General features: G+C 35.4%; 1 protein-coding gene across 3 annotated transcripts; it reads left to right on the top strand.

Annotated features, from left to right (window-relative positions):
- Positions 1 to 13,486: 13,486 nt before the first annotated feature.
- Positions 13,487 to 26,333, top strand: LOC142532199 (protein EXPORTIN 1A). Of its 3 annotated transcripts, none has more exons than XM_075638483.1 (32): positions 13,487 to 13,823; positions 15,899 to 16,015; positions 16,183 to 16,275; positions 16,385 to 16,456; positions 16,595 to 16,702; positions 16,775 to 16,857; positions 17,053 to 17,191; positions 17,328 to 17,396; positions 17,478 to 17,555; positions 17,663 to 17,725; positions 17,814 to 17,858; positions 18,385 to 18,492; positions 18,677 to 18,775; positions 19,777 to 19,929; positions 20,049 to 20,108; positions 20,957 to 21,067; positions 21,677 to 21,774; positions 21,949 to 22,057; positions 22,246 to 22,311; positions 22,411 to 22,509; positions 22,647 to 22,727; positions 22,839 to 22,928; positions 23,223 to 23,308; positions 23,409 to 23,489; positions 23,561 to 23,743; positions 23,831 to 23,897; positions 24,031 to 24,141; positions 24,288 to 24,395; positions 24,476 to 24,613; positions 24,694 to 24,831; positions 24,920 to 25,024; positions 25,766 to 26,333. In XM_075638483.1, the coding sequence occupies exons 1-32, from the start codon at positions 13,725 to 13,727 to the stop codon at positions 25,886 to 25,888; spliced, it is 3,180 nt and encodes a 1,059-aa protein (XP_075494598.1). In that variant the 5' UTR covers positions 13,487 to 13,724; the 3' UTR covers positions 25,889 to 26,333. The 3 variants fall into 3 exon arrangements, with proteins under 3 accessions (XP_075494598.1, XP_075494597.1, XP_075494596.1); XM_075638482.1 differs by having other exon boundaries at positions 19,720 to 19,929; XM_075638481.1 differs by having other exon boundaries at positions 17,328 to 17,555; positions 19,720 to 19,929.
- The last annotated feature ends 471 nt before the right edge of the window (positions 26,334 to 26,804 follow it).

Raw genomic sequence — 26,804 nt, 5'->3', positions numbered from 1 at the left:
TAAGATTAAATATAATTAGGGATGTAAACGAACCAAACCGTTCGTTAGCTATTCGAAGCTCGATTCGATTTGAGCTCGTTTAATGAGGCTCGTTAAGATAAACAAACCAAACTCAAGCTTTACAGTATTCGGCTCGTTAGCTCGTGAACATGTTCGTTGGTAAGTTCATGAGTAATCTTTTAGATGAAAAAATAATAGGTTTGATATTTGATTTATTGATTTTGCATATTATTTATGAAATATATAGAAAAATCTATTAAATTTATTTATTATAATAAATTTAAAAATTTTAATAAGAATAATATATTTTTCTTTAAATATATAATTTACTTTTTAATTAATTTAATGAAAATTTAAATGTATAATTCATATTTATTAAGCTTGTTTAGGCTCGATAAAGGCTTGAATAAGCTCGTGAGCCATGCATATATTCGTTAAATAAAGCTCGAGCTCGGCTCGATTATAAACGAACCAAGCTCAAACATTCAAGAGTTCGGCTCGGCTCGACTCGATTACATCCCTAAATATAATCCATCAGATCTTGATCTAATGATGTATATCACATTTCATTTGATGTGTGAACCATTTGATCATATCTTTTCAGGAGATTGATTCAGGTGTGTCTACCCCCTATCAACAATCTAGATCCCACCCCTTGTTGGATGATCACAACTATAAAGGCCCGAAAATTCGTGTTTGAAAATTTGCGGAAAAATTTGAAATTTTCTTTTTAAAGTAATTAAAATGCCTCATTCATAATTAAACTGAGAAAAAGATCCAACATTCAAAATTTTGCAGCGGAAGTAATTATGGTTTGCAAAAAAAAAATAACAATTTAAAAATATTTCAACAACTGATAAATTCTGAGTTTTGGAATAGAAATAATAAATGCTGAAAATGGGGTCCTCGGGTTCCAGTACTTCCGACCCGAGCTGGCTCACTGGTCCCCGCCCTCGATCCCGACCTCATCAGTACCTACAACAATCAAGTCTAGTGAGCCTAAAGACTCAGCATGCATATATCGTAAATAACAAGTAATATTAATAAAATCGCATGCAAAGTGAAAATATCATGTCGTGAGTTATTATAATACTTGCATAACTGAACTAAAAATAGCATCATGAATAATTATAAATACGTGCATAACTGAACTGAAAGTCGTAAGTGAAATGTTTGCTCCGTAGAGCCCGGTCATAAAATAGCATGTAATGATTTTCTGTTGAGATTATATTCTACGCAAGTGGCCCCTGAACTGAACTGACCGGTAAGTGACCACCGGGTGAAGTAATAATCGTCTGATCAGACTAATGCCACAGTATACTGGGTGGAACTGAACTGAACCGGTAAGTGACCACCGGGTGATACAATAATCCCATGATAGTGCAATGGCCACAAGCAATATCGCATATATCTCAAAAATGAATATTTTATGTTTTTGCACGTAATGTAAATAAACTACGTAATTAAATATCCTGTATTAATTTTACCGAATGGATTGGATCGTTCACAGGCTCGCTGCGACTTAAATCTCACATGAAAAATATGCAAATGGTTTAACATGACCAAACTTTGTAATTGACTCCAAAAGCGAGACAATTACGCCCAACGACTTAGTATTTAACCATGACTCCGTGCCAACCCGAACCAACACCGAACCATCATTTAGTCATGATTAAAATACTCTTAAAATGATGAAATAATGCTCCTAAAATTACAGTACTCGAAATTTAGTGAATGAAGGCCAAAAACATGAAACGCTCTTTCGAGAGTCAATTTGGCATATCGCACCGTAATTTTTCGTACGACCTCTAAACTTAACTGAATTACAAACGGCCAAAAACATGACCTTCCTAACTCAATGAGGTACTGTCTAGTCCAAGGCCATAGGCTAAAAGCCCACCAAGAACTCAAAACACACCCCTGAACCGCAACACAACATGCTGTCACCGAAATACAGCAGCGACACTTTGGTTTCCTTGCGTTGTTTGCGAGGCTAATGGCCATTGGGGCTTGAACCACCAACCAGAACCTCTTACCAACATCCTAAGAAATGGTTTGAACCATGGCTAAGGGCCCTAGGCCAGCCACAATTCGAACCACACTAGAATCAATCGAAAGATCCCACCCGAGAGGCACCCTTGCGTGCGTGGGGTGTATTGCTTCCTTTGCTGTCCCGTGTCATTCCAGTGGTCATTTCATTGATCATGGCATGACCTAGACATCAAGGGGTATGGTATGAACCATGGCTAAGGGCCAGAGGCCAACCAAGATTCACACCACACCACAAAAACGAAACTGCACATGCTGTACAAAAATGAAAGGGGCCGAGGGGGCTGTTCTTGTTTCTTTCATTTGAAAAACCGATTCCGCCATGGACCAAGCCTCGAAAAGGCCACTTTGTCACGTCTTAGACATGATAGGGAGGTGTTCTAACCATGGCTATAGCCCCTAGGGCAGCCAAGATCAGATTCGTTTCCCTTTGACAGCAACATGAGAAAATCGATCACAAAAGGGGCATGCTTGGGGAGTTGCTGTCATTTCTGATTTCCAGCATGTATGGGGCTTGAACTAATGGACCAACATGGTCCTAAAATATCCTAGCACATGTCTAGATGCAGCTTTGGGAGCCTGGACACGAACCAATCACCTGTACTCACAAAAACAACCAAACCGTGAGGTAGCAATGAAAAGGGCCGAAAAATCTGCACATGAATTTTCGAAAAATACTTCTCATGTATTTCGGTTTTGCTTCAAAAAAATCATGAGTATGATTTTTTAAAATATTAATATGGCTTGATTGAGAAGTGGAAGAAATATAGACTTGCCTTGAATTTTTGTTTTGAAGAAAACAAAAGATACGACGAACACGGCGCGGCGGAGACGGAGTTACTTTTCTTACTAGTCTTTCTCTCTTGTTTTTCTCTCAACCTCACACGATTTTTTTGAAGGTTTTACTCTGAAATTTTGGTGGAATGGTGGAGAGGGAAGGCTAGGAATGAATGGGGAATGTTTACTAATTAAATGGGATTTTAGAATGGCAAATGAAAATCTTGCTATCCTTGAGTTGGAGAAGTAAGGAAATGATTTGATATTATTTGATTTGAGGGAGATATTGGGGATGGTATGACCGATTTTTCCAATGAAAATGAAGGCAATGATATTGCTTAATTAATAATTGTTGGTGATTAAAGTGAAGAAATTATATTACAAAGAAAGGATAAGGAAAGATATCAAAATGGAGAGTTGCCAAAAAAAATTTAAATCCTTTAAAATGAAGTGGCCGATTTTCTTATAATCATGGGAGGGAAAATATTGCTTAAATCATTAATTATTGTTGATTAAAAATGAAGGGGTTATCTACCAAGAATGGATATGGAAGGGATTCAAAAATGGTGAGTTGTCAACACAAAATTAATCCTACAATGAGGTGACCGAAATTCACTAAATAAATGGGGGAAAAATTGCTTAATTAATAATTATTGGAGAATTAAAAGGTGAGGGATTTATCTCCCAAAAATGGATAAGGAAAGAATCAAGTGAAGGGGTTGTCAAACTTTTTAAATCTTTCAAAGGTGATGGCCAATTTTATCTAGTTAAAATAGGTCGAAAAATTGCTTAATTAATATTTATTGAAGATTTAAAGTTGAGGGAATTATCTATGCCAAGAAGGGATAAAGAAAGATACTCAAAATTGTGAGTTGACAAATTTAAATCCTACAAAGATGACATGGTCGAAAATTAAATAAAATGGAGGGGAAAATATTTATTACATCTTGTATTTTAATTCTTTTAAAGTTTTATCTACCCATTAAGTATTTTAGGGAATTAATAAATTTGTTTAGGATGGTAATTATCTTGCATGCATGGCTAATTTTTAAATTAAATTACTAACATGTTAAGTTGAAATTCCTTAATTAAAATAAGCCTAGATTAACTTATCTCAATTGCTCACATATTTTTATTTTAGGCTTTTAATTAAATTATTGGGCATAAAGAATTTATTTACTACTTATCTCAAATTAATTAAATAATTCCTTAACTTTCTTTTACATTAAAATAAATTATTCTTTATCTTAAATAAATTCTAGGAATGTTTTCTCATTATTAAATTTTATCTTCATACTTCAACTCTAATCCGGCCTCACTTATTTAACTGAAAATATAACAACTAAACTACTGCATAAAATGATTAAATTTAAAGAGAAGAATTTAAATTCTCATGCATAAAAAATCATTTAAATACTAGAATTATGCATGTCTTATACGTAGTCTGATTTACGGGTTCTACAACAACCAATCAAGGCATCCCTTGATTCTAGATCTAATGATTAAGATCACATCCTTCGCGATGGTGCACGACTATTCATATGCACATGTTCCCTTTGAATCAATTCAATCCATCTGTCCACAATATGACGGTCCAGATTGCAAACCATCACATTCCTTCGATTTCGTGTGTCCGATCGCTATCCAACGATTCTCAATTGTCAAAATCTCACGTATCCCCATGGCACCCAATCATTCGCCACATAACCCGAACCTTGCCATATGTATATTGACTGGACCAACCGATACATCATCAAACCCCATTTGCGTATCTATAATGAAATGTTTCTCAATGCTTCCAACGACAATGCGAAGTGCAAAGTGAACCATCAATGCTCCATTTGCAAACCCAATGTACGTGAGTCGTGTACGAGGGTAGGGATGACAATGAGCTGTGTTATACCTGATTAAGCGGGTCCAAATCGGGTTTTGAGATTTAGTGGGGTGTATTCAATTCAGACTTTTGATGACTTTTAATGACCTTTTCAAATTATAGACTTTTATGGATTTGATAGATTTTTATTGACTTATACAGAATCTCACAGATTTATAAACAGATTTACTTGGATTCATGTAGACTTTTTTGCAAGATTTTTATAGACTTTTGTGCATTTTTTATAGAATTTTATAAATTTTATACTTAATTATAACATATTATGAACTAATAATTAGTTAACATATATAACGTATTCAGTTTGAAATATTTTTTCAATATTTATATTAATAAGTAAATTTAATTATTTAAAAGTTAAATCATTTAATCCTTACATATGTATATATTTGGGTTTGTATGCATATTTGTTAATTTTTAAAATACATCAAATGATTATTTTGTAACATTGTTTTGAATTGATAATATACATATGAAAAAAATATTATTTATCATTATGTGGATATAATTTTGTATAAAAATATCATAGCTTACACATTAATTGAAACTGCTAAAAAGATTTAAAAATCATGGTTGTTGCGAGTCTATTCAATTATTAAGAATTAAGCGGCATTTTTCGGATCATCTTTTATTATTATTGAATATTACATTAATTTGTATAAATCATAAATTAAAAATCACAAAATCAAATTTAGAATCCAAAATTTCTTAGGATATTAAAATAAAAAAATTATTAAATGAAAAATCAGCAAAAAAATGAAAAATTTGATAAGGAAAGATGAAAATATAGAGATACATTTCGAAAATTTAAGAGAGTGATTGTGGGGACCCGGACGCTAATCATCTTCTTAATCGTTATTGGGATAATTGGATCAATGTAAATAATCTGGGTCTAAATTTTTTTTTTTAACATGCGGAATGTAATGAGATTCAATCTAATATACATATCAGTATTAAAGTACAAATCTTGTACTATATATATACACAATCATTCAACTAAGGTTTAACAACTAACGCTGCGTTTGGTTGCTGTGATAAGGTGGGTTTATTTCTTTTAACCCATCTTATCCCTCGTTTGGTACGCGTGATTATTTAACAAAGTCAATACCTCATATGAGTGATTAGGTTATATTAGGTTGGTTAAAATAATACCTCCTCACTCCCTAGGATTATTTAACCAACTCTTAATCCTTCCTATTTTTCCAATTTTACCCTTCTCCTATATCCAAACTCACCACCACTTCCCGCCACGACCGCCGCCACCGACCACCAACTGCCGCCGACGCCACCGCCGGCCGACTGCCGACACCGGCCGACAACCGCCACCGCCGCCGCCCCTGCTGGCCGATCACCGCCGACAACCGCCGAGAACCAGCCGACGCCGGACCACCGATCGTCGCCGTCGACCGATAACTTCCGGCCGGCCGGCAGCCGTCGACGTCGCTGACTGCCGGCCGCACCGACGTTGCCGGAACGTCACCGCCGTCGGATTGCCACCGTCGCTGCCGTCGGAGTGGAAGAAGAAAAGAATCGGCGATTGAAATGACTGAAACCTCTTCAGCATTGTTTCCATCGGAGTTTCTGACACATCTATCTGATAAACTGAAGTACCACCTGATTCTTTAATTCTTCGAGGAGGTATATCTGATTACCAAAAGAATTAGTAACGAAATACAACAAACCTGTTTCAGTCCTCCTCTGATCATCTTACTGCTGATCAAGAATCGGTTCTGATTCATTCTTAATAACACATGTTTATAAACAAATCAGATAAGCAAGTAAACATGTATTATATAAAGCAGTAACACATGCTAGCATTCAAAAGCAAGGAAAGAAAACTCAATCTACTCCGCTCACTAGCTCCTATCTCAATCTAAAGGATCTATCGCTCTGATACCACCTGTTGTGGGGACCCGGACGCTAATCATCTTCTTAATCGTTATTGGGATAATTGGATCAATATAAATAATCTGGGTCTAAATTTTTTTTTTTTAACATGCGGAATGTAATGGGATTCAATATAATATAATATCAGTATTAAAGTACAAATCTTGTACTATATATATATACAATCATTCAACTAAGGTTTAACAACTAAATGTCAAGTGTCCAACTCTATCTCTAATCCAAGTCCGTAGTCTCCACTCTAGTCACGATCTATCTTCATTTCCTCGACCCTGATCATGTCCCACCTGTTGCCATGCACACATACAAACACGACAACAGCCGGATAACTCCTGTGAGATATATATATCCCAGTATAAACAATGTAAACATGCAGTCATATAAAAGCATATATAAAAGCATGAAACACATATCAATAACAAGTATCAAATCTGAACAACATGTATCAATACAACTCTGAATCACACTCTGTGACTCCTAGACTCTGACTCGACTCATCCTAATCTAGGGATCCCGATCTGAATAAGAACGCAACGTTCTCCCATCTACTTTACCCCAGCTAGATGGTGGTACGTTCTTAGTCCCAGACTTTGACTGTCTATATTGAAGATCTGCAATAGGAGTCGGTCTTCTCCTCAGTCTATCAATATATATCCAAGTCTAGTGACTTGGCGGTTCTACCAAAGACTAGGCGGATCTGCCCAATTCTAACTCATGCTTTGCTACAAATCAATAGAGTAAACATATCAATATCAAGCATTGCAAATATCAAATGCAATAATCATTCAGTATGTGATTTTGGGAAACTCAAGTCAAATCTAACTCGAGTTGTGCAATCCCGCATCAACATTAATTTATACATTTCTCTTCTCGTTCTGACGAAGTCGAAGTCTCGAAGTCAAATCTGTCCATATTCAATCTGAAATGACAATATCGAATCGATTGTGTCAATATACAGCTCAATTCAAAGCCTGTTCTGATCAATACGAAAATTAAGACATAATCTGATCAATGTCAACGATATAACGATACAATCGAAATCAATACTGAATCTGATCAAAGTCAATCTACTGATGTCTCGACGGCATAACAATACAATCTTGATAATTCCGTCAATCTCAACATCACAGATATAATAATACAACTCATAATCGCTATCAATACGAATCATAATCTCAATTCTGTACAGTCTCGCAATATCGGCAATACAATATCAGTATTTACGAATCAACAACTCATCTGATCCAAGTCTGAATAATATCAATATACCTAGCGATACAGTATTAATCAAATATCTATCCCAACATCTCATAATCAATAACAACATAATTCTGATATCAAATCGGTCTAATCACAATCAAATCAACTCTGAAAATTCATAACAATTGCATAAACAGTCTGTTCTTCGATCCGGTTTCGATTATACAATGCCTGATATCGCAAGCCTTGTTAATGATTTAATTAGTATATATTATATAAAACTCACCCTAAACCTACACAAAGTTCACGCCACAACACGCCTAACTTTTCTGAAAATCCACTCAAAGTTACGGCACACACACACACACCACAATTTGGTAGAAAAATCGAGGGAACTCAAGGTAGAAGTTCAAGACAAGGTCTTGCTCCGTTCTTCGCCTATCGTCAACGAATAATCGTGCGTTTAAAATGCAAAGGCACGCCACGCCATATTCTCTTTTTACTCATCATCACACCATATTATGTATTTATGTTTGGATTTGCATGAAATCAAGTTGCAACTTTGAAGATTTTCGGATATGCATATTGAATGATTTTTAAAACATGTATTTTGATCCAAAAACCATGGATTTCATCTACCTAAAGGGCTGCCATGATTAGGAAGTAAACACAAGTTTAAGGGCCTAGAATCACACACAAAACACTGCAACATGAATAGAAACAAGCTGGAACTGTGGGCAGCAACAGGAGAAAGAAACGTAGGATTGCTTGGCTTGTTCTTAATGCTTTGGTTCGATTATTGTGCAAGGGACTTGGGGGCTCGGCCAGGGCTCGGCCAGGGTCAGGGGTGGTCTCTGTCTAGGGCTGGGATGGGTCCTAGGGTGACTAGGGTTTGAGTTCTAGGCTTGGGGAAGGAGCCTACACAAAGTGGGACTCCTCCCATATTCACGCACAGAATCTGTTCGGGAGAGAAGAGGGGCTCGCGGCTCAGCCTGGGGGCGAGCTAGGTGGTTCATTAGGGTCTAAGGGTCATGGGCAATGGTCGAGCTAGGGGCTGGGGCGGCTGAGTTGCTGCTGGCTCGAACCAAGAGTGCAAACCGTGAGGATGACAGCAAGTGACGCGCATGGTTGTGCTTCTGGTTCAGGGGTTTTGCTGCTGGGTTCTAGGGAGTGGGCTGGTTTGGATATGCTCTGGGCGTGGTCCATGGGTGGTTAGGGACAGGTGGGCTCGGTGGTGGCTCGGCTGGGAGAGTCCTAGTTGGGTTAGGAGTCCTAGACTTGCAAGGAAGCACACACACGCACACATGCAGAAACATGGGTCGAGTTCCAGGTGAGTTTGAGCGAGCCAAGGCTAGGTTCAGGGGCTTGGGCTTGGTCTGTAGGGTTCTTATATGGGTTGGCTAGGTTTTGGTTCAAGGCGGCTCGGGCGTGGCTCGAGTGAATTGGGAGATGGCTCGGTGTGTTCGAATAGGTGTCAAAAACGATATTTTAAGAACTAAAAATTAATCCATGGGTCCACGGATGTGGATCATGACTTAGAAGGGTAGAATAAATCATAAAAATGTTATGTTAAAAGTTTGGGATCAAAATAATAAGTTTTGGATTTATTCGGGATTTAATCGCCACACGAAACGCTAATTAATGAGTTAATTGAAAAGCCTAGTTTTAAGCTTTATAAAATTATGTAAAATTAGGTTTAAGCTTAAATAATTATTAAAAGTCTAAGTTTTCAATTTGGGAATTTTATATTAAGGTTTGGTTTAATTCGGGATTAAAATGCATTAATACGTCACATTTAAAGATTAATTTAAAAGTCCTCGATTTATGCTAAATAAAAATATGATAAAATTCATGTAAGCTTAAATAATTATTTGGAACATGTTCGAGTCAATGAAATTATGAAAAAGTCAAAAATGTGAAATTTTACGTTCAGGGGTAAAACGATCTTTTTACATCAAAAAATTAGTAAATGTCATGGCAGTGTCCTGAATGCTGTTTTATATGCTAATATGATTATTTTTAATGTTATGAATGTTAACATGTTAAAATGATTATTTTAAATGTTTATGGATTTTTATGTCAAAACGTTTATTTTAAATGTTTATGATTTAAATGTTTACTTTAAAGGTTTATGATGTAAAAATGTTATTTTAAAATGTTTATGGGTGTTTATGAATTTTTATATGTTGAAATCATGATTTTTAAATGTTCATAAATTATTAAGTTTTAAATTGGACATTTAAAAGATATGTTGCATGCTTGGTTCCAAAATAAAATGATATTATATGCATGTTTTTATTAAGTGATGAAAATACGAAATTTTGAAGGACGTGAAGGGATTGTGACTACTACATGTTGGAAATATCGTGAGGGTTATGGTCTCAGTGGGAGCCCGACGATCGTGTTTCTTTGGATACGGATACGAATACGAATACGAATATGAATATGTTAATACGTTGGCCAAGGCTCAGTTGACCGGTGAGAGTGTCGCTGGTGTCCCCGTCGCCCAGTACTGTGGTTTTTTTAGATGGATTCATCGCCCAATTCGATCAAGAATACGAGTCACAATCACGATCTGAATTCAACAAACACGAACATGAATATGAATATGAATATGGATATGGATATGCATATGAATATGAATATGAATATGTTTATATTATTATGTTTATGAAAATGTTTATGCATAAGATTATGAAAACGTTTTTGTTTAAATTTTTATGTATCATGAAAATGTTTACGAAAATGTTATGTTTTAAGTTTATGCATCTTCATGAAAACGATATTTTAAGTACAAGTATTTTTCACTGTTATATGTTAACTGTATTACGTATTACTTGTTATCAAGAATATGACGTGTTGAGTCTTTAGACTCACTAGGTATTGATGCAGGTGATTATGATAATAATATTAATGGAGGTCTTGATGGTTGACTTTGCTGGACTGAAGGTGCACATAACCCGAGGACCGACGTTAGTTTTCCGCATTAGTTATGATTTATGATTTTAAGTTATGTTAAAGATATTTTTACGACGTTTTATCTATGAGTGGTTTTTGAGAGGTTATAGTATGAGCTATACTTTTCAAATGTTAGTTGGTTGATTTATTTTAAAATGATGTCAAAAAAATATTTTATGATTCGGCCGAATGGTATGTGAGGTTTGAAAAAAAAATTTATAGTGCTTTTTAAGAAAACGAATAAGCAGACGTTTCAGTATGTGAGGCACGGGGCCGAAGAGGGCGGGGGGTGATCGCCGGTGCCATGAGGTTGCACGGACAATGAGCGGCTCCTGGCAGGCTTCTAAGTGGAGAGAACATGAATGAACCGATCCCACACCGGAAAGAAAGAGATTCCGAGACTGTTCAATGTAATGTACTGTAGAGTTGAAGAGGGCTTAAAAGATTTGATTGGTATTACTCATATCATGAAGGTGCATCTTCTTTTCGGTAGCTCATCACATAAGAACTCTAAAGTTAAGCGTGCTTGACTTGGGGCAATTTTGGGATGAGTGACCTCCTGGGAAGTTTCCTAGGGTGCGTGTGAGTGAGGACATAAGCACGCTGGAAAGACTCGTCTTAGTACAGTGAGGACAGTCGTCGAATCTAGGGCATTACACCGAATGGGTCCTAAGAGGTCGGCAAGGATCGAATAACATGAGAATTGGTTGAGGCAAGGGTTTGGTTCAAATGTGCAGAAAAATTCAGAAGGTTGCTAGGCATTGCCAAGGGTTTTAAATTGCTTGAATTGGGTTGCATAATGTATGGATAAGTGTGGTTAATTTATGGTGAAAGTCTGGTAAAGTTTGGTTAAGATTCGAGTTGAAACTGGGACGTCGGTTCAAGTTATAAAACGAATTACGAATTCAGTCAAGGGACTTAAATTTACGTGTAAGAAATATTTATGGGTATGTTTTAAGGTGTTATGATAAGTTTGGTTTGATTCGGGTCGAAGTTTTGAGGTCTAGGGGCAAAATGGAAAAGTTAGGGTTTCAGGGGCAAAACGGTCATTTTACACCTGAAAAATTTTAGGAGTCCTGACAGTATCCTGAATGCTGCAATGTTTATTTTGAAAGATTATGGAGTTTTTGATGGTAAATGATAAATTCTAAAAACGTGTTGCATTCTTGGTTTAAAAGAAAATGATCTCTATCTAAGCATTTATTTTTATAAAGTGATGAAAATACTGAAATTGTTTTGAATGAAGTGACTTAATTATGACAATAAGGAAATGGGGATTTGCTAGAGACTAAGCCCCACTGGAACCCGTTTACGGGACTAAGCCTCGTGAGAATCCAATACCGAATTTCCATAAAACAAGGCCTAGCAAAGGAAAAGTGGTTGCTGGTGTCCCCGCCAATTATAGATCAAGGCACATAACGGAAAAGTGTTTAATGTTCCCCCGCCGCCTTGTACATTGGTTACAGCTGAGATTGATCAACCGACAGAAAAATGAAAGGATTGTCACAATTAACGAACATATTTTACCTTAAAAGGAAATGTATATGTATATGATGAAAAAAATATATGATTAAAGAAAATGTTTAAATTTATGCATGTTAATGAAAAAGCTAATTTGTTTAATAGTATTTTACTGTCGCATGTGGATGTATACGTATTACTTGTTACTATGGTTAATACTTCCTGAGTCAATAGACCCACTAGGTGCGAATGATGCAAGTGAAGATTTTACTGTTGAGGCAGGAGGGTTGGATGACTGAACTGGCTGGGTGGACAGTGCACTAATTCAAGGACCTTTGCTAGTTTTTCCGCACATCTATTGATTTTACAATTTTTTAAAGATTTTCATGACTTTTGGAATTAAAGAGTGGTTTTTGAGAAGATTTATGACGTTTATGCTATTTTTGAAAAAAATGCTAGTTTTAGGTTTATATATATATGTATATATATTTGGAACATATATTATGGATTATTTTTGTTAAATTACATGTGACAAAAAAATATTTTTTATACAAATCATTCTTAATTTCTTTCTGCCATCAATGAATTTGATGAGAAATGAGAGGTTTGGTGGTATTGAAGTAAATCATCATTAACTTTCTAGTTATTGAGGTATAGATCATAATTTAAATATTATTAGAGAAATATTTTAATGATATTTTTAAATATATATATGATATATCCCATTTTTAATTGAAAATTTTAAATTTACAAAGTCATCTTAATTAATAAAAAAAAACATTGATGGCTTTTCTAACTTTTTTATATTAAATATTTTATGCTCATATTTTATTGAATTTAAATAAATTTAATAGATTAAAATTTCATTTTGATTTAATGATCCAATTTGAATTTAACTTTTTTGAATAAATTAGAGTTTGAATTAAAATAACTAACCTCCGTTAGCTCATTGGCAAAAACTTGTGTGAGACGGTTTCACGGGTCGTATTTTGTGAGACATATATCTTATTTGACTCATCTATGAAAAATATTATTTTTTTTGCTAAGAGTATTACTTTTATTGTAAATATCGGTTGGGTTGACATGTCTCACAAATAAAGATTCGTGAGACAAGAGACCTACCTCGAATTTGAAAAAGTATGAATGGGCCGAAATCCTAAACGGACCAGCCCATATTGTCCATGATGACCATTTATTATAATAATAAAAATTATTACATAAGGTAGAAGAAAACAGTATATACAAAATAAATCAAAATCTCTCTCTCTCTCACTATATAAACGGAGGGAAGGGCTCAAACTAATTTCAAAGCCCCTCTCTAAATCCCTCACTTGTTCTGCTTCATTTTGAAGCTGTCTTTTTAAATTTCCCAATTCCTTCTTCTACATCGAAACTAGGGTTTGTTTCTTAGGGTTTTTGGATAGCTGGCTGTTTTTTTGTCTGCTAGGGCTTTTATTCACAGTAGGGAGCGGTGATCTTCTCCATGGCGGCAGAGAAGTTGCGGGATTTGAGCCATCCGGTGGATGTTGCTCTGCTCGATGCCACTGTCGCTGCTTTCTATGGAACTGGATCTAAAGAGGAGGTCTGAAGCATTCTTTTAATCGTTTTTTTAATGTTTTTTTGGAATATCTGAGTTTCTCTGGTTGTCGTTTTTTGGCTTTTGCGTTTGTAATTGCTAACGGTGAGTGCAAGAAAGGCGATGTATTTGGTCTTGAGTTTTGAGGCAATGTTTGTGGCATCGTAAGTAGCATTATCTACTATGGACACTGACTATAATTTTTTGAGAATTTGGTTGTAGATGAACGCCATTAACTGTTGGGGCTGTGATTGTTTTTTCGTCCTTAAAATTTTAGAATTAAATAATTCCTCAACGGGCCGAACAATGGAGTGTTACGTGAATAGTTAAGTCCTCTTTGGATTTTAAACGAATTTTCTCGGTGATTATTTGTCCATGATTCAAGTTAATGTACTAGAAAGTGAATATATAACGTTGTGGCTTGTCATTCAATGCATATATTTCATATGGTCACAAATATTTCTTGCTTCTATTCAGGTCTTTATAAAATTATTTTGTTCGCATCTATTAAGGATTCTGGCACATTTTGTTTATTATTCCCTAATTGTCCTTTGGAACGAAAGTAAAAATGCCAGGTCTGGAACAACGTCTGCTCTGTTTTTGAGAGTGATTATATACTTAAGAGGGTTTTTTAACATTTGTGTAATTTATTAGGACCTTCTCAACACTGGCGTTATAGAGACATTTACAACGATCACCTACACTTAGGCTATTCTTTCATATTATTTTCCAAGGGAGGTGGTGAATGCATTCTGAACTTATGGACTGTTGAACCTTCTCACAACTTGAAATTATTGGCTCTCCTACCATGCATGTGAACTCTGTGCATGGTCTTTCGAGATTACGTCATCTTTGGTGCTTTTTGCGCATGTTATGACTACCTTTCGTAAATTTTAACTTTTTAGCATGAATACTGTTAATATTTCTGCTTTGCCTTCAGTGTGGAGGTATGCAATTGATTGTCGTTAAGGTTTGTCCATAACTTACATAGAAAAAATTCCTTGTTTGGAACAGTGCGTATCTAATTTCTTGCAACAAGTTTGTGTATTTTGCCTTTTGTTATCTGCTGCTTTGTTTATTTGTTACTGTCTCTGGTAGTCACCTTGGTTATATCGAAACACCCTTGAATCTATAAACAGAGAAAAAGTGTAGCGTGATTTGAGCTGATTTCACTTTACTTAGACCTAACAAACTCTCGGTTCACGATAAACATTGTAATTGATGATATCATTGCTATTAATTTCTTAAAAGCATATAATAATTTTAACATCCAGTCTCGAAGTATATAGGGACAATCTAATCGGAATAATCAGTAAATCTTTTTATTCTTTTCACTTGGCTTCAGTTGAACTCAGCTTAAAGCCTTAACCTTGAATTTTTTTTTAAAAAAACTTCAAAAGTTTTATAATATACCTCTATTATTAATTAAGTGGAGGAATGTGCAATAACTCATGCGTAATTTCTACCAATATCAATTATTTAACTGTAAAGTAATAAATTTATTACCACTTTGTGCAACCATATCAGAACGGACAAATTGAGTCTGCCTTGTCAGTTTGATTGGATAAAAACTATTAAAGTATCGTAAATAATATTTAATATCAAAATAATATTTGATATCATAGCAATGGCTGATGGATCTGGCAGACGGATATGTAGATATTATTTTGGTCTATTGTTTTAAAAGTCATGATTTAAATTTCACAAATGATATATTATGAATGTATGAATGATGAGGAAGGACCATGTCTTAACTCTGAATGTTCTTGAGGATGAATATTGATAGTTTTAAAATTTTATGCCTTGAAAGAGTGGGTTTTCACTTGATTATTTACACCTCTACATGCATCTTTCGTGCTGAATATATTTACTCGTGTAAAACTTTCTGTTTATTTAATTTCAGACATTGTTTACGGATCTGAATTGTATTTTGGTTATTAGTTTTACTTTTTTTTCGCGGTTTCTATTGGTAGTGGAGAAATTTACATTGAATGATAAAGAGCATGGAATGGCCATTGGAAATTTCCTTTTTTGCTTATTATGTGAATAACATATATCGGTTTTCCCTTTTCATGTGGCAGAGGACTGCCGCAGATCATATTTTGCGGGACCTTCAAAATAATCCAGATATGTGGCTTCAAGTGGTTCACATTTTGTCCAGTACTCAGAACTTGAACACCAAGTTTTTTGCCCTACAGGTCTGTGATTAACTATTCCATGGAGAAGTCTAATATGTGTTGTAGTAAGATTTCCACCTCTGTTTTTAACACCAAGTCACCAACTACTTTCTGCATGTTGCTAATTCTCGTCTTTTGTTTTTATACGTTGCTTGGTGATACTGATAAGTGAACTGCTTCCTGAACAGGTTCTAGAAGGTGTTATCAAGTATAGATGGAATGCTTTGCCCGCCGAACAACGAGACGGCATGAAAAACTATATTTCCGAAGTTATTGTGAAGGTGATTATGGCCAATTCTTTCTGGGACGAGTTTTGTGATTTCTTTCCTGTTATGTTTAGGTTATGAGGTTTTGTATGCTTAGAGTTTCACAAAGCAATGTGTTTTGTAGCTTTCAAGCGATGAGATCTCCTTTCGGCGAGAGAGGTTATATGTTAACAAACTCAACATTATATTAGTGCAGGTATTATATTTATTCTTAATATGATTGCCTCTATAATATCCAGAGTTTCTTTCCATGGATCTCCTCGTTCAACTGGGGAATCTTGCGACTAAAATTCTCTATGTTAACTTGATTAAGATTGTGGTATGGTATTCTCAGATTTTGAAGCATGAGTGGCCAGCCCGTTGGCGAAGCTTCATTCCTGACTTGGTCGCAGCTGCAAAAACTAGTGAAACCATCTGCGAGAATTGCATGGCCATTCTAAAAGTCAGTAATTCATACCTCTGTTTGTCTTTATTAATAAGGAAGTAAATTTAGTTGACGAAAAGATGTTGTCAGCTTCTAAGTGAAGAGGTCTTTGACTTCTCAAGGGGTGAAATGACTCAGCAAAAGATTAAAGAGTTAAAACAATCATTGAACAGGTAGGAATTTGATTCTTGGTCTAGTTATGGATTACTTCAGTGGTTTTTATGTTGCCAATTAGATTTTCAGTGCAGGTTAACTCAATTTTTTATATTTGTAATCGCGTGATGTCTGCCACTAGCAATTCACTTGTTCGTATTTTCAATCATGCTGTTTCTTTTCTCCTAATGTTGTGGAGTTATGTTTGTTGACAGTGAGTTCCAGCTCATTCACGAATTATGCCTATACGTATTATCAGCATCTCAAAGGGCTGAACTTATCAGGGCTACCCTAGCTACATTGCATGCATTTCTTTCATGGATTCCTCTTGGTTACATATTTGAGTCTCCACTGGTGTGTATTCTTTCCTTTCATGTGGTTTCTTCTTAGATTGGGAGGATCTGTGGCCTTCTTATTTACCGAATCTTTTGTTTTCTAAGATTTGTTTTTGCTAAATTTAATTTGTTGCCCCTGGGTCTTTGTTCGGCAGCTTGAAACACTTCTTAAGTTTTTTCCCGTGCCTGCATATCGCAATCTGACACTTCAGTGTTTGACGGAGGTATGTTGCACTGTCACCTTTAGAATGCTAATTGTGCTCTTTCCTAAAATAATTATGGCTGTGCATGAACCGGGCTTGCAGGTTGCTGCTCTTAGTTTTGGGGATTTTTATAACATGCAGTATGTCAATATGTATACAATATTCTTGGTGCAACTGCAGGTATTTCTTATATTTATGCAATATTGCGATGTTGATTTCACTAAATTTTAGGGACAACGAGTGGGATTCTTAGATGATTCTCCGAAACTATCCTTGTTGCCTTGTAGAACATCCTCCCCCCAACTACAAACTTTTTAGAAGCTTATGCGAATGGAAACACTGAGGAGCAGGTATTTTTTGAATGATATCAAATGTCAAAGTTTGTAGTTTGTTCCTTGTTTGTCAATGCTGATATTCTGCTACATTTTTTACTCCCAGGCCTTCATTCAGAATTTGGCTTTGTTTTTCACATCGTTTTTCAAGGTAAACTCCCTTTGTCATCTCTTCCAATGAACTAGAACAGACGCAATAAAAGACCTCTTGAAAATTGGTTTGCTACGTTTATTTTGTGGGTGCCATCATGTGGAAGTTGCTTGTAAACAAGTTGCAATTATATTGGATATTTTTAATTTTAATTTAAAGCTTTGCAATTTTTTTATACAGGTGGAATTGGTCCACTAGTCACATATATATGAATTATTATGTATATGAGGTTGTTTTAATTAGTGATTAATATATTATCGAGTTGGTATAGGAAGTTCTCTGTGTTGAGATTTTACCCTAGAGTGTGCTACTGGATATATCATGCGAATGATTCTGTGGGCAGTTGGTTTTTTCATCTTTAGTTCTTTTATTTTCCAGGGAAGGCCTCCCACGCTTGTGCGTTGTTCTAAATTATGAACCCACTTTAATTATTCTGTGGCCAAAAGTGTTAGAACATCGATTGTGGCCAGCGGTGTCCTTCACTGAAATAACTCTCCTCTGGTTTTCCTTTTGTTTTCTGATGCAGTCTCATATTCGAGTTTTAGAATCGTCACAAGAGAACATAAATGCGCTGCTAATCGGCCTTGAGTATCTCATCAATATCTCATATGTGGATGATACCGAAGTTTTTAAGGTAGACACGTTTCATCCTCAATTTCTTTATAACAATTATTACATTGTTTTTTGCTCCAACACTGCCGGGAGCTCCTAGTTTTAGTCTTGATCTGCCTAGCATCAATATGATATGATACATGACGGTAAAGCTGTCACTACACTAGCAGCTACCAAGTTAGTTTTTGAGGTCTATTGGCTTGCAGGTTTGTTTGGACTATTGGAACTCCCTAGTTTTGGAGCTGTTTGAAGCTCACCATAATCTGGATAATCCGGCAGTGACTGCAAACATGATGGGACTGCAGGTGCAATGATGTTTTACCTATTCTCTGTCTTCTGTTAGTTTAAAACTGGTAATCTAGCTGATTTCTTTGATGCTTGGAAATATTTATGTAAATTATGTTCGCTTGCTAGAGTAAAGATATAGAACATATGTTTCTCGTATCAGATCCGGACTTAACAAATATGGAAATCCGTGTAAAGTTATGCCTTGTAAAGACTGATTATTTTGGTGTTGCTTTCTCTTGCAGTTGGTTGGTTGAAAACCCTTCCCAAAAGGGCAACACACATTTGTATTTTCCCTCTTAATTATCTGGGACTTGTTTTATACAACAATATTCCTCTGTTTTTGTTGCATGCATTTCTTGGATGGTGAAATCCATCTTGATTTAAAGTCTGAAGTTTCATGGTGAATTGTGGATAACATACCGAGTTGGAATTATGTTTGTGATTTGGGTAGAATTGAGTATTGTTGATTCTTTGTGTTGACCGCTTTAAATGGATCCTCAACTTTGAGAAAATAGATTACTTGTTCTAATTTTGTTTCTGGTTAGCCTTAGACGTGAATTTGCTATATCCTATATACAATGAAATCAGCAGCCCCATTATCTTTGATACAATTCCCTTTCCATCATCAGTTCTGTTTAAAAAAGAATCGAACTGTATCATAGTGACATTGACTGTTATTGCACTTTGATTTTATTTTTAATCTTTGCAATTAGGCAAATTGGTTAAAACCTGTGCATCAGTAGAAATGTGTCAACATATCCTAAGAATGGATGTACAATAATGGATAAAAGTTATAAATCTTTACTTATCTTTAGATAAAGAGAAAGTTAAATGATTAATTAATTGATTATAGCATTCCGTGTATTATCTTCATTAAATAAAGAAACTTTTTCTTTGAACCAACTTTTACTGTTATATAGATTTATACAATAGCTGCCTGATTTTTGTATTGAATAACTAGACTCCAATGCTTCCGCTTCTCGGTATGGTTGATGGACTTGGTTCACAACTCATGCAGCGACGTCAGCTGTATGCTGGACCAATGTCAAAGTTGAGACTGCTGATGATCTGTCGTATGGCAAAGCCAGAAGAGGTGCTTATCGTTGAGGATGAAAATGGAAATATAGTTCGTGAAACCATGAAAGACAATGATGTGCTTGTGCAGTATAAGGTCCTTGATCTTAATTTTTAAATTCCTAAAGCACTTCATGTTTCCTAGTTTTTCAATTTGAATCTCGTGCATACTATTCTACTTCATATTGACACGCTTAATTATAAAATAACTTGCAGATTATGAGGGAAACTCTGATCTACTTGGCTCATCTTGATCATGAAGATACAGAACAACTGGTATTCATCTCTGCACCTATATGAGCTTGTGGCAAGGAGTTGTGTGTCCTATTTACTATGATCAAATGCTTGTGCTGCAGTAAAATTCAATCAGCTGATGAAACACAATTACAGCTGACATATCGTTATATCACTGTGCATGATACACCCTTTAAGTTTAGGCATGGCTTATTCCCTTCTCCCCAATAACGTTTTGGAACAAACTAAGGTCATTCAGGGACCAGAGTCCAGAACTAACGTTTATCCATTCTTGCTTTTCTGAATGTCCCATGGCAGATGTAGTGAATTCCAAGTGTGATTTTTGTTTGATATATTTTTCTAGTATTCAGGTATTACTCTTGGGTACTGAATTCTTATTGCCGCCTCCAATTCCACAAACAAATGTAAAGCTTATATCATGTTTTAAAAAAGAGACTTTGAAATCCCTAATAAAGGAATAAATGCATGCTAGTGGCTTTGTCAATTTACACCTCATGGCTCTTTTTTAGATGTTTTAATTCCAATGTGAATTTTTGTTCCCCTAACTTAACCCTCAGCCCTCTTTAATATAGAAAACACTAGCATTTAGGTTGTCAGGGTTATCTGCTTGGGCTCTGGTACTGTTGTTACTATCTGTGGTGGCCCTTTTTTTTTTGTATTTGAGTACGATTGATAATTTTTATTTCTGGTAGAATTAAGTAATTATTTTGTTCTCTCCGAAGCACTTCACTTCCTACATCCTAGTTTTTGAACGATTCACCAACTTCTGGTTATATTTCTAGATGCTGAAAGGCTCTGTATTTGATTTTATGCGCTTTTGACTTCGATCCAATTCAGTTTATGGATTTAATTTCTGGCTATAAAAACAGATGCTGAAGAAATTAAGTAAACAACTGAGTGGAGAGGATTGGACCTGGAACAACCTCAATACATTATGTTGGGCAATTGGATCTATCTCTGGTTCAATGGTGGAGGAGCAGGTATGTATTTTTTTTTGTTTTTTGAATTTGGAGGGGAAATTTTAATTGCATTTTTTACTTGTTTTTTCCATAAGATATAATTTTGTCATGTCTGTTCCTTCATATATTTATTTCTTGTCTTAGGATGTAGTTGCTATTAATATTATGAAAGTTCTGAGCCTATGTTGAGGCATAACTTTGATTCGTAGCTAAGCAAAGCTTGCACCAGACATTATTTTTCATTCGACTATTTTTTGTTTGCTTCTTTGTGTATCCCTTTCTGCAGTTGTAAACAATTTATCCTTGTTCTTGTGGCCATACATTCATTAGCAATTTAGCATCAGAATTTAGGTGATAAAACCTGTTAGGTTCATTTTTATTCCTCGTGTGATCATGGCTGAGAATATGATTGTCCTAGTGTACTAGTGTGATTCCAGTTTTATAGTTCCATTTTGAATCGTTAAAATTGAAGTTTTATCACTTATATTTGCTCTTGTCAAAGCTATTCTTATTATATAAGTTAATCCTATTCTCGTCATTGTGGTTGCATCATTTTTTGACATGAAAGAATTTTCTCCAACCCTCTGTTCTACATTTGAAGGATTTGTGCAACTTTTGTACTTTTGACAGGAAAACAGGTTTCTGGTGATGGTCATTCGTGATTTGTTGAACCTCTGTGAGATTACCAAAGGAAAGGACAATAAAGCAGTCATTGCCAGTAATATAATGTAAAGATTCTCTTTCTTAGATTGTGACAATTGTCGGTTATGGTACTGCATGACAACTAGTTCTGATTGATGAGCTATCTATGGTTCACTCTATAAGTTGTAGTTGACTTAAGAGACATTGTTTGACTAATTTGGTTGAAACTTATCCTTTATGATTCACTTCCGTGGATGCAGGTATGTGGTTGGGCAGTACCCTAGATTTTTGAGGGCTCATTGGAAGTTCTTGAAAACTGTCGTGAACAAGTTGTTTGAATTCATGCACGAAACCCATCCTGGAGTTCAGGTTTAATCTGATATTTGCTCAGTTATATTAAATAATACCGCACGTATGGTAGCCGCTGGTAGGGCAGGGTGCTTCTGTTTACGTCCTGCATTTTTATCTTTGGACTTACAAGGACATGCTCCTTTATTAATTATTTACAGGTTTTTTATTGTGCTCTAATAGTGTATATCCCTTCTACTTGTGTGTAGGACATGGCATGTGATACGTTCTTGAAAATCGTGCAGAAATGCAAACGTAAATTTGTTATTGTACAGGTCGGGCTTCAATCAATCATTTTTTCTGATAGGAATAGGCAAGCAATATCTTTGGAAGCCAACGATTTTTTAACCATGCATGTCATTTCTTCGTTCCAGGTTGGAGAAAATGAACCATTCGTTTCAGAACTATTAACCACTCTTCCAACGACTATTGCAGATCTCGAGCCTCATCAGATCCATTCCTTTTATGAATCTGTAAGACCTTGTTATTTGCCACATTTAAATTTTAGGAAAGGAGTGACTACGATATTCTTGATTTAACACCATGTATTACACGTAAATTATCCCAATGTTAGTTTTAAGTTTTAAATTCTGTATCTTTGTCACTGTAGGTGGGTCATATGATTCAAGCGGAATCGGATCCTCATAAGAGGGACGAATACTTACAGAGATTGATGGAGCTTCCTAATCAGGTAATTTCCTACCCGTTCACCTGTTTTAATAATAAATCCCTGTTACTTTATACTAGCATTAACTGCAGTTCCTGTAGAGCTTGATCTGTGGTAATGCATTGTCTTTTGCAGAAATGGGGTGAAATTATAGGGCAGGCACATCAGAGCGTGGATTTCCTGAAAGATCAAGATGTGATAAGGGCGGTGCTTAATATATTGCAGGTATGTTCTCTCAGAGTAAGCATGTAGTATTGGGGTTATACATGTATTTTAACTGATTTTATTGTGATTCTCTGTGCATTCTCGTATCTACAATGTCTGATGGTGAATGAAGATGTTGGCTTATTCTTAGATGGTAGAGAGCTAGTCACATGTGATTTTTCTTAAAAGAGAGAACAGCTCGTTTATAAATATGGTGTCTTTGAATTATTTGTGTTACTGAATACTAATGCTCATTTTGATTCTTCCAAATGTATTGTTACACATGTACTCTTATGCGTGATATTGTTTCCCCAGACAAATACTAGTGCTGCCAACTCTCTTGGAACATATTTCATGTCACAGATTTCTCTAATCTTTTTGGACATGCTCAATGTGTACAGGTCTGTCTAAATTTTTTTGAAATCTCTATCTAAACATTTTGTCCAAGGATGTTCACCTCTGCAACACTTTTCTTATCAAGATTTTGCCTGTCTGCTGCAGAATGTACAGTGAACTTATATCTACCAGCATCCAACAAGGAGGGCCATACGCTTCCAGGACATCCTTTGTAAAACTTCTACGGTAAGATCCAAATTTTGAAGCTTTGTTTACATGTTTGTTGGATTCTGATATTCATGTTCACCACTTAACAGCTCAGTCAAGAGGGAAACATTAAAGCTCATTGAGACATTTCTTGACAAAGCTGAAGACCAACCTCATATTGGTAAACAGTTTGTTCCTCCGATGATGGATCCCGTACTTGGTGACTATGCCCGGAATTTACCTGATGCCAGAGAGTCGGAAGTTCTTTCTCTATTCGCCACAATAATAAATAAGTATGCCTTAAAAAAAGAAAAAATTGTTGTTTTCATTTTATTTTGTGGCCCTGCCGCACTTTGCTCATCGTTTCTTACTTTGTTTAGGTACAAAGGGGCTATGATTGAGGATGTTCCTCGCATATTTGAAGCTGTTTTTCAGTGTACTCTAGAGGTTGACGAAATACTTCTTGCTAATTAATTTAAATTACCATTTTTTCAGTTTTTGTTTATGATTCATGGACTTTTATTATCAACAATATCTACCATATCATTTTGCGTGTTTGACATCATTGGTTACATGGCAGATGATCACAAAGAATTTTGAAGACTATCCTGAGCACAGACTAAAATTTTTTTCGTTACTTCGGGCAATTGCTACGCATTGTTTTCTTGCTTTGATGCACTTGTCCAGTGAGGTATGTTGTCGTACATAATATTCCCAATCACTTTGTTGATAATGATCTATGGCCTATGAAGTTCTAAAATATTCAGGGCTTTAAACGTAAATTGGACTTTTTATCACTATCTTTTTATGAATGTGATGTTTTCTGTTTTTGTTTAGCAACTAAAACTTATCATGGATTCCATCATTTGGGCCTTCCGGCATACTGAACGAAATATTGCCGAAACTGGACTCAACCTATTACTGGAGATGCTGAAAAACTTTCAGGTGTTTTTTTGGTTGGTTTTTGTGTGTGACACACAATATATTCTATGCCAGGCCTTACAATCGCTTTTATTAATTGGCAGGCTTCTGAGTTTTGTAATCAGTTCTATAGGACTTATCTTTCGACAATAGAGCAAGAAATCTTTGCTGTTTTGACTGACACCTTCCACAAGCCTGGTTTTAAATTGCATGTGCTGTTGCTGCAGCACCTATTTAGCCTGGTAATCTTATTCTGTTTTCTATCTTACTTTTTTTAATCACTCAGTCACTCGGGCTTCCCTAATATTTTTTTTCCATGTAGGTGGAATCTGGTGTATTGACTGAGCCTTTGTGGGATGTTGCAACTGCTCCTTATCCTTATCCTAATAATGGCATGTTTGTTCGTGAGTACACAATTAAACTTTTGAGTTCATCCTTCCCTAACATGACGGCAGCCGAGGTACTGAAGAGAAGCCTGTGGTCAAAGTTTGTGAGCTTATATGTTGTTTCACATTTCAATCTACCTTGTTTTTTTAATGTCTTGTCAGGTAACCCAATTTGTAAATGGACTTTTTGAGTCGAGAGCTGATCTTTCATCATTCAAGAACCACATAAGAGACTTCCTTGTGCAGTCAAAGGAATTTTCAGCTCAGGTGAAGTGTTATTACGCATGTTGATTCATGCAACATGCACATCTCGATTTGCTTGAGTATGCCTAGGTCTTATTTCCCTGTTTACAGCGAATTTCTATTTTTCTCTACAATTTCCTTCGTGTTGTATTTGGATTGAACCAAAATCGAATTTATTTTCATTGTTAAATAAGTTAAACAGAGGAACCACAAATCCATGTTCTACTTATTTACAATATAATCAAATATTAATCACAATGAATGTCAAATGACTCCAATTTTTTAAGGATTTGAACTCTATTGTGATTAATATAAATGTAGTGTAAATACGTAGGTAGTTGAATATTTTTTCTATAAGTTATCTGAACAATGAAAATAAATTTAGATTCATGGATTTCAAATCCTTCCATCCAAACACTATCTTTTAGATTGTTTGAAATTGAGAGAATGTTGATAATTCTGGTTCATTTCTGAGCACTTCAGTTTGTTTTATGAGGTGGCATTGGATCATAATATTACAGACTTAGATGTCTCATGAAATCATGGCCGACAGCTACTCCTGTATATACAGATCCCATGTCCAAATACGGTGATCTAAAATTTTAGAATGTTTAAAACGATAGTGTCCATTTGATGAAAGACGGGCGACTGTGAGTGGAAAAGGTTTGAAAGTGGCGTTTATGAGATGCTTAGTCTTGAATGTCCATCCCAATCTCAATTGAGTTTTATAACTCTGTACTGAATCTTACCTTTAAAATAATACAGGACAACAAGGATCTTTATGCCGAGGAAGCTGCTGCACAGAAAGAAAGGGACCGACAAAGAATGCTATCAATTCCAGGGCTGATAGCGCCCAATGAGATACAAGATGAAATGGTGGACTCATAAGGTGCTGGCAAGATTATTAAGCTAATTTTGTGGATTTTGAACCCTGAAATTTAGCTTTATTCCCCTGGAGCCTACAGTTATTCTTTCGATGAAATCCCCATGTGTAATTTTTCCTCAATTTTTATCAAAAATATTTTCTCGTGCGAGGTGGTGTGTAGCCATAGGAGGCACACCTGCTTTGCTACCGAAGAAACTATATGCTTCTGGGTTGTAGAGTATTTAGATTCTAATGTAGAACTACAGTTTGTCAAGGATTTGTTTGTGGCATTGTAATTGTGAATTTGGCCCGGGCGAGAGACTACTGGCGTTTCAGGTTAGAACTAACACATACAAAATTGGTGGGTGTGCGCAGAAATCCCTTTTTAGTTTTACTGTTAGAACAATTTATGTATTTTGATATGGGAGGTTCAGTTTTTCTATTGATGTTTCATATCATCGTTTTAAATTTTCCATTTGTTCCTAGGCAGGCTTGCCTGTTCTTGTTGAATAAAAATTCAAATGTCGCATGAGACAACGAATTGAGTTAAACACGATATCATATTGTTTGGCCATTTATCACAAGTTAGATAATTATTCAATAATTTTTTTTATAAATAAAAACAATTAATAAAGTGCTTAGACAGTTATTCGAAATTTTTGTAGTTAAATTTTTTTTTATTTGTTTGCGATATATTATCGGTTGATTCTTTTTTTAAAAAATTTTAAAACATCAAAAAATGATCTCTTATTTATTCTATAAAAATTATATTTGATTTTTTTTTAAATAAAAAGAACTTGTGCACACACTTAATTTTTTTAAAGTAATTATCCCAAATAAAATGTTTCTTAATGAATTTCTATCTACCCAAGGTATTAATGTACTTTCATTCCAAATTGTGCTTATCGAAATGAAACATTTCTGCTGGAGTATAATGCG

Source organism: Primulina tabacum, chromosome 18 (assembly GCF_025594145.1).
Source record: "Primulina tabacum isolate GXHZ01 chromosome 18, ASM2559414v2, whole genome shotgun sequence".
In the NCBI taxonomy this organism is placed as follows: Eukaryota; Viridiplantae; Streptophyta; class Magnoliopsida; order Lamiales; family Gesneriaceae; genus Primulina; species Primulina tabacum.
Note: the sequence above shows the minus strand (reverse complement) of the source record. Positions and strands in the feature narration are given on the sequence as shown.

What these genes read in the sequence shown, in the direction of transcription:
- LOC142532199 (XM_075638481.1), top strand. Translation starts at nt 13,725, where the DNA reads ATGGCGGCAGAGAAGTTGCGGGATTTGAGCCATCCGGTGGATGTTGCT. An exon ending in TTTTCACATCGTTTTTCAAG is followed by an intron (nt 17,859 to 18,384) that starts GTAAACTCCCTT and finishes TTTCTGATGCAG; the next exon opens with TCTCATATTCGAGTTTTAGA. An exon ending in ATGATACCGAAGTTTTTAAG is followed by an intron (nt 18,493 to 18,676) that starts GTAGACACGTTT and finishes ATTGGCTTGCAG; the next exon opens with GTTTGTTTGGACTATTGGAA.